Below are 8,152 nucleotides of genomic sequence, written 5' to 3'. Positions count from 1 at the left end.
TGATTCCAAACGCCTGTGTGTTTTTAACGGGAACTGCCATCGGACATTATGCGCGACTCTAGAATTTCGCCTCCATTGAAATGCGACCACAACCACTGAGAGCAAGCCCATCTCTTTGATTCCCCAGCAGCGCACCATAAACAGTGAGGCACCGTGGCGGCTCAGTCAGTCAGTCCATCAGCCCCGTCCAGTCCGGTGCAGTCCTGTCCAATCAAGTCTAGTCCCGTCCAGGCCAATCCAGTCCAGCCTACTCTAGTCCACTCCAATCGTGTCCAGTCCAGTACAGTCCAGTCTAGTCCAGTGCAGTCCTGTCCTGTCCAGTGCAGTCTAGTACAGTGCAGTCCTGTCCTGTCCAGTGCAGTCTAGACCAGTACAGTCCGGTCACTCAGTAAGTCGACTGACTGACCGACTGAGGAGATACCCTTTTTTTATTAAAACGAGAGGCTCTATTGGTCCAGGCCAACTTCTATTTGTCTTTTGTGTCCTTTTATAATAATTTTCAGGGAAGGTAGTCACTGATAAAATAGGCATGGCGCGATAACCGGGTTTCTTGAAATTCGCTTCCGTGTTTCCATGATTAGGTCTCGCCTAGCAAATTTACTTCAGGTCATGGTTGTGCCCAAAAGCAATTTCTATCTTTTCCGCACATATGAAAACGAGCACAACAGTTGACGAAGTTTCAGTTTATAAGAATTGTATAGTATTCAGCCTAGCAGGGATTCTGTGAGGCTGAGCCGTTTATTTTATTTTGGGCTGGACTGATTATATGCAGTTTTCTAATTAAGCGGATCCTGTTGGTGCCTCGAAAAGGAGCTGAAGAGAGCAAAACTGCTCCCAGCTATAGTTTCGGTTCCTAAAAAGCCCTCAAGTGCATAACAGAAATAATTTTACTTGAAAGACATCCTTACTGCTAGAAAGTTTCGTAAACTGTTTTCTCTTTCAAGCATTTTCTGATGAAACTGGTAGCTAGGGTTGGCGCTGAAAGCAACAGGAATTGTAATCAGTATAAATTCATGCTTCATGACGGCGGCAGCAATTTCTCTCTACATAGCAACAAAAACGTTCTGAATGATTGATGAGCTGTTTATAAAATCAGGGATACAAACTTAAAATGACGTTTACAAAAATCAGAACACAAAAAAGACATTCAAATCATAGCAAATTACGCGCTTTACAGTGTTCGCCAGCGATGGCAGGCATTGTCAAAGAGAACAAGTGATTTTCAGTTAACTGTGCATGGCAAAGTTCCGAAAGATTCTATTGCATGGAACAACTGAATGCCTAATTCCTGACCTTTAGTATTCAGCAATAATTCAAAGTTATTTGCGATGCGGTGTCTTGGAGTGATCATCACAGAAAGCAGTGCGGTGCTATGCAATGTAGACGACTTCCGCGACGCATGGCTCTCCTACGCGCAAGGTTCTCATAGAAGAACGTTACATTTAAGAACGCCCAGGACCACTTCCATATTTATTACGATTTCCCAGAAGGCGACGACTGCCAGAATAACATACGTCAAAAATATCTTCATCGACTCGGATGTGTCATTTAAATGGAAAAAAAAAGCGAGAAGACGAAGCCTAAGCTTTGAAATATGATTTGTAAGAAGTTAAATTACGTGTCCCCTCCGGTAGCGATTATAAACATGTGGATTCATGTAGTACCGATAGTATAGGCTTCGACTGCAGACTAAACTGTGAAGCCTTAACCTTTAGGAAGTAGACCACGTTATGTGGGCTCCCTCAGTGGGCGTCTACATACTAGCTGCAGTAGCCTTGGCCTCGGCTGTTACTCTCTATGAAGACAATCCACGATACTTCAGAAAGCAGTACGCTAGTGAAGTGAGTCAATTTAGTATTAGTATTTTGTTTTTTTTTTCAACTTTATTTTTGTAGAAGTTTGATTCCTCACAATTCAAATTCTGCAACGTGATGATCTTAGCCCCTCCTTCGGTCGCACTTTTCTGACAGTTTGCTTGGCATTCACATCATTTTTATTGTTTTATTGGTAACTTCTCTCAGTCACGTAGCCCATTGTGGATGACGGCACGCTGTACGAGAGAAGAACACATCTGTAATGGCACTTACGGCCATAAAGCCGCCGCACACCGAAGGTGACAAATGATTGACCCCAACGACATTGGTGACACGCCTTACGATTTGAATCAAGCCTAGTCCCGTATCATGAAAGAAACTGTTATGTTGTGCTACAAATTGACTGGTTATCTGGTTTCTGATTCGGTTAAACTAGATGCTGCTGCTTAAGGGTTAGCAGTTGCACAACCAGCAGCCTGGCCATGCTGTGGTTGACTGTTTCGTTCACCTGCTCCTTCAATTATAATGGTTGACCAACCGGCTAAATGAAACGATAACAAGTAATGACCCCTCAATGGTTTTCTGAATGCAGATAACTCACATATGCTGTACAAGTCAAAACTCCTAGAATCGAAAACACTGCAAAAAATTCCCTGAAAAGTATCAAGCAGAAATGTCGCGCTTAATGCAGTGAAATAATCCAGGTAACGAACCTTAAACATGACTTCTTTTTGTCATTGCGATGCCATGCAGGGGCTCACGATGCGGGACGGTGGGGCACCACCGATTGTGTACTGGCGGTGCTTGACAGACCTCGTGAAGGGCGAGGGGTACCATCAGATGTTCTAACGGAGCGACTTTTAGATCGGCGCCGCCCCTGAAGGATCCTTTCGTTACTCACCTGTTACCCACTTTCGTTACCCACTTTGGATTCAATGGACAGCGGTATTTTTTAGGAGCTGCTTACGTGTGAAGGACTAAATAAAAATTCCGAGAAGATAGGTAGAGATAGCGTTTATATCGATATTCACGGGACGTTACCTGACGTCCACTTGTACCAACATTTCAGTTGAGGATGTTTCAGAAATGAATGGTTCCGTGGGCTTCCGGGGTTCCAATCAAGCCTGGTGGAAGGTTTTCATTGTTCTAACGCTTTGTTGTTCTAACGCTTTCCTCTCAGAAGACACGAGCAATTTACCGGACAAGGACTGGCGCGCTCATATTGCGCTTATTAAATCATTTACAAACTAAAAGTTCGCAGCCGTCTGCCAGCAGGGTAGAAGGGATGGTCCAAGACAGATGATTCTAGAAAGTAGATCGTATAGCGAAGGTGTTTTAACGGTGCTCGTAGAATATTGTCATCAAACATTCCATCGAACTTGGATGTTTCCTAACTCGCATAATACGCTTAAGCGGTTCAACGCTGGTACTGTCTAGAAACCTTTCGCCTGGCAATGCACAAAGCACCGGGTGAACTTGAGGCACTGCACGACTACGGGTTCTTCTTCCGGGTACACGGCTTTAGTCTTCTTTCTTTGGGCTTAGTTCCTTCGGCGAATTGTACTGTCTGAGATGAGCCTATGCTCTTAGAGTCTCTGCACCCAACGGCTGCTACAAAGCCCTCGCTCGATGGCAGAAGCCTCTGCGCTGACTTCGGTGTAGAGGGTATTTGCAGCTTTTCCCTCGAGGGCCAGCTCGGAAGCTACGTGGGCTTGTGGGGCAGTTTACAGCACCGGTCCTTGGCGAAACCGGGCACCTGATCATGGTGCCACTCATCTTCGGTGGCAGTTACAGACGATATCGAGTCTACAGATGGGAACAATCAGACAGAACATGAGCTGTTTACTCAGGCGCAGTTGAGTCCCTCGAAAAAAAAAATGAGTGGACGGTTACCACTGTATAACACGATATTCAGCAACAGCTTTTAAGGCATTTATATTTTACGACATGTTGAGGAAGAGAATATGAGTCAGCTTCACGTCTGTATAGCTCTGGAGCGCTGTTTTTTTAGTTTTCCACGCATACTCGCTTTTAGCTAGCTCTCCTCTCCAGTGCGTCATTCTGGTCGCGTGGCGCTACCAGTGGCCTTCTCGGACGGAGCCTTTCGATTTAGCTGCCGCATATGGACAGTTCTGCGTCTGTACGCTCTCACCATGCTCTCTCATCTGCTTCCGCTCTAACCAACCTCCGGATGGTTCCCATGGTAACAACCTTTACCGGTTGCCTATTCCTACTCTCGCCGTATTATACCTCCTTCCATGGTAACCGTCCTCCACCTTCATCAAGGGTAAATACCCTCCGGGTGGTCCCCGTGGCAAACACTTTCTGCTTGGGCCTTAATTTCTCGCCATACCTTACTCTTTTTACGGCAACCACCATCCGGTTAGGTATTTCAATGCTCTCGCCATATTACATTCCACCTTCCACGGTAACCAGCAACCGGTTATGGATTTTTTCGCTGTCGTCACGCGCTCTTCCCTCCACAATCACTTTTTTTCGGATGATTTCCACCCGCCGGTTACGTGTTCTTCCACTAGTGTCATACGCTACTCCTTCCCCCCGGTAACCATTCTTCGAGTGTTTCCCGTGACAACGCACTCACCGGTTGCGTTGAGGACTACGACATACTACAACGACGCGAAAGCCAGGTACCGGAACATAACAAGTGTCTCTGTAAAAACAAATATCCCACAGCCAAGGCAAGAACTGCACTCGCTGCTACTCGGAAGAACACTTCGCTTCGTTCTCGCCCGCCCTCAGTTACACGGTAATAGTGAACTTTGAAGTAAAGCACCAACAAACACTCGCAACAACATCAGACCTTGCAAAACTGAAGCGCATATCAACCTCGCTTAGAAGGCTCGGTTAGTGCCGCGAGTAGCAAACTGATAACACGAGGTGCCCCTGCTATAAACATACGACAATAAAATACAAAGAACCAGAGGTGGTCGAAATTTCCGGAGCCCTTCACTACGGTGTCCCTCATAGATTGAGTCGCTTTGGCACGTTAAACTCCAGTAAACCAAACCTATAAAATTCAAATTCCGCTTCGTATCAATAATAGGTTTAGCCAGAGAAGAGTTAGTTGAATTAAGTAACAGTTATAAGCTAGTCATCATTCTTACAATCACCGTGTGCAGTTTACAGGCCTGAGCGAGCTCCTTTTCGTGAAGAAGCAGACGAGAAGCCACCTTCTGAGGCCTTTCTTTCACTGCCAAGCGATGGTGAAGAAATTTCACAGTTTTGTCAACGTGTTTGAATACAGAATGTTCTACACCACCACATCGACTCCGTATAGAATGTGAGTGACGAGAAGTATCTTGCACTAATTCTCCTATTTCCACTGAGAAAATAAGAATCTCACTTGCCCATTGTTTCTGTCCTTTTTGCGCAGCCGCACCTTTGTCACTTCATTGTATACCTCGACAACTCCACACCATGATCAACCGAACGCCTTGACGTTTAGGGCGGAAAAAGGTAAAACCCTTGTACGTATCGGACCAAATTTCAGATCCCACAAAATCAAGGAACCGAACCAGATTTCGACATTACAAACCAAGAGCCTGGTGCGCTTTGGTCGATAACTGTTACCTTGCGAAAGAATTACAACAGTGAATGTAAGAAAAATACAGGCAAAAGGAACTATACTGCAGGATAACAGCACCTTTTGCTGGGCGAGTTGGTGCGACATGTGTTCCGGAAAGAAAAAAACAGCGCTAAATTGTACACAAACCACACAGAAAGACGGACAAGACGTGCGCTGCCGTCCTGTCCGTCTTTCTGTGTGCTTTGTGTACAATTTAGCGCTGTTTTTTTTATTCCTGAATACAATAAACTGCCGGACATCATAACATTCAGAGTGCAAAGGGATAACAGCAAGAATAAAGTAGAAAATATATAATGCAATAAAAGAGAATAAAGATGTCCTATGTGTTCCTACGGGCACCAATTTGCGCTGGCAGTCAGCAAAGCGCAGCTCAAACGGTAATTTTCATCAGCAACCTGACTACTCTCCTTACAAAACGACTGCCCATGCCATATACAGGGTGTTTCACCTAAGACTTTCTGCAATTTTTAAAAATAAGCTATTTGAATTAGATGCGCGCTTTTTCTGGCATAGCATCGTCAGTGGCGTAATACATCATAATGCAGCTAAGACGTGCTAACTAGCAGGCATGTTAACCAATATTTAATAGTTAACTTTTAAACTATTACCGTTGGGCTCCTTAGTTATTGAGAGGCATGTAGCCCACCGTAAGTAATGTCCATATCCGTTTTTAGAATTTCGAGAACGCGATTATCCTCCGCGCTGTGGCCCAACAAATTTTGGCTATTTTGACGAGTTAGGTTCCCTGGAGAGGTTGCTTTGCCTGTAAGCTTCTCAAACAGCATGTATTTTGGCGCGATGTAGGCGAAATTTGTTGGGCCACAGCGCCGAGGATAATCGCGTTCTCGAAATTCTAAAAACGGATATGGACATTACTTACGGTGGGCTGCATGCCTCTCAATAATTAAGGAGCCCAACGGTAATAGTTTAAAAGTTAACTATTACATATTGGTTAACAAGCCTGCTAGTTAGCACGTCTTAGCTGAATTATGATGTACTACACCACTGACAATGCTATGCCAGAAAAAGCGCGCATCTAATTCAAATAGCTTATTTTTAAAAATTGCAGAAAGTCTTAGGTGAAACACCCTGTATGTCCAATTAACCGTCCCCTCTGCCGGACGCGGCCATCATATCCACGGCATGCCACGCCAGTTGTCAGTGGTGATGTATACGGAGTTCGCATTCTGTGTTAGACGAGCTAAAAAGCACAACTGATTTGCCCCCGAACCCAACCGACATCTGAGCTTGCAGACTTCTTTACAATGTTTTCTACTTTCCCTTGCCGAAAACACAAGGTGGCCCATTCAAAATATACAAGGTCATGTTCGCTGATCGAGCACACGGCTGCTTCGTCTTGGTTGTAAACGACGGGACTAATGAACGAGGTGAGTTTGAAAAAAATATTTGAACGCTGATAGATTTTATATGCCTGTTTTATCTTTAACCAACCTTGTCAGGAAAGCAAGGAATATACATTCATAGTATTAATAACGAGGAATCTAAACAGATATGAGAACAAAAAAAAATTCCCAGAAAAAAACTTTCAAAAAGTTGTTGTTGCGACTGAGAGAAGGACGAAAAGGAAATTGCACGGGCCTGCCAACTGGCTCAAGCCGAGCCACCACCGCTGCCACGTGCAGATAGCGGATAGTTAAAAGATCACAGGAAAGAGAAACAGAAAAGACGCGCGTCGCAGCAACAACCGTGTCCGCCGAAGCGGTGCTGGCTGAAAAAACAGATAAGCGGCCGTAGCCGCGTTTCCTCACCACCTCTATGTGAAAAGTGTTGTTGTTGTGTTGTTGTTGTGACTGAGAGAAGGATAGAAAAGAAATTGCACGGGCCTGCCTACTGGCTTGAGCCAAGCCATCATCGCTGCTAGGAAAGAGAAAAAGAAAAGAAAAGAGTCAGCACACATGAGATGGTTTATGCGCATTGACGTATTGCTTTGGTCATGTGAGGCGAGTGTTTGCGCACATATTGTGGGCTCTTTGTTTCCCGCACAAGTGCGTGGCTGATTAAATTATAATCCGCGTAAAATCTTACACAAAACTGCTAGTCACAACTTGCGTTAGCCATTAATCGGCAGTCGAACTGTCAACCAGCACGTACATGGCCGTCTATGGGGGCCGTTTCTTCAGTGGTCGAAATAGATGTGTAGCCTTTCAATTAGAGTTTGCTCTGCAGCTTTGGCATGGAAACGTAGAAAATCAGGGTCATTTTTTTTATTTCCGCACAGCATGCCGGCTTTTGCGGACGGCGCGTACCGTGGGTCAACGAGCTCCAGTGGACTGCCAGAACGTCTACACTCAAAACTGCCCCAGAGATAGCATAGAAGTCTACGAGCGGAGGTGCTGGCTGCAGTTGGCACAAATAATGTCGTGAAGCAATTTAAATACTCCGCATTTCAAGTGGTATTACGTGCCTATCAGCACACAGTGTGAAATAAAGAACTTTCCTTCCTCTAAGCGGAACCATTCCAGTATTGATTGCGCAACGAAGACTGAACTGCAATTTCGACATGATACCGTTCAGCACTTTGTCTTTGCAACATGTCAGGGATTCGTGTGTGTGTGTGTGTGTGCGCGTGTGTGCGTGCGCGTGTGTTCGTGCGCGTGTGTGCGTGCGTGCGCGTGCGTGCGCGTGCGTGCGTGTGCGTGCGTGTGCGTGCGTGTGCGTGCGTGTGCGTGCGTGCGTGCGTGCGCACGCGTTGTTTCATCTTAGAGGGCTG

At 45.4% G+C, this 8,152-nt stretch overlaps 1 protein-coding gene across 1 annotated transcript; it reads left to right on the top strand.

The window, feature by feature from the left end:
• The first annotated feature begins 1,730 nt into the window (after window positions 1-1,730).
• LOC149328163 (uncharacterized) lies at window positions 1,731-7,867 on the top strand. Its single transcript, XM_089559612.1, has 5 exons — window positions 1,731-1,841; window positions 4,955-5,115; window positions 5,209-5,291; window positions 6,720-6,809; window positions 7,661-7,867. Exons 1-5 carry the CDS (start codon window positions 1,731-1,733, stop codon window positions 7,804-7,806), a joined length of 591 nt encoding a protein of 196 aa, XP_089415738.1. The 3' UTR covers window positions 7,807-7,867.
• The last annotated feature ends 285 nt before the right edge of the window (window positions 7,868-8,152 follow it).

This window comes from Amblyomma mixtum, chromosome 9 (genome assembly GCF_055824585.1).
Source record: "Amblyomma mixtum isolate Tamu chromosome 9, ASM5582458v1, whole genome shotgun sequence".
Classification (NCBI taxonomy): Eukaryota; Metazoa; Arthropoda; class Arachnida; order Ixodida; family Ixodidae; genus Amblyomma; species Amblyomma mixtum.
The sequence above is the reverse complement of the archived record's forward strand: the minus strand, read 5'-3'. Positions and strand labels throughout refer to the sequence as shown.

Coding starts and splice junctions, on each gene's coding strand:
- LOC149328163 (XM_089559612.1), top strand. CDS start 1,731: ATGTGGGCTCCCTCAGTGGGCGTCTACATACTAGCTGCAGTAGCCTTG. Junction 5,292..6,719: donor GACGTTTAGGGCGGAAAAAG/GTAAAACCCTTG, acceptor CGAAAACACAAG/GTGGCCCATTCAAAATATAC. Junction 6,810..7,660: donor CGACGGGACTAATGAACGAG/GTGAGTTTGAAA, acceptor ATTTCCGCACAG/CATGCCGGCTTTTGCGGACG.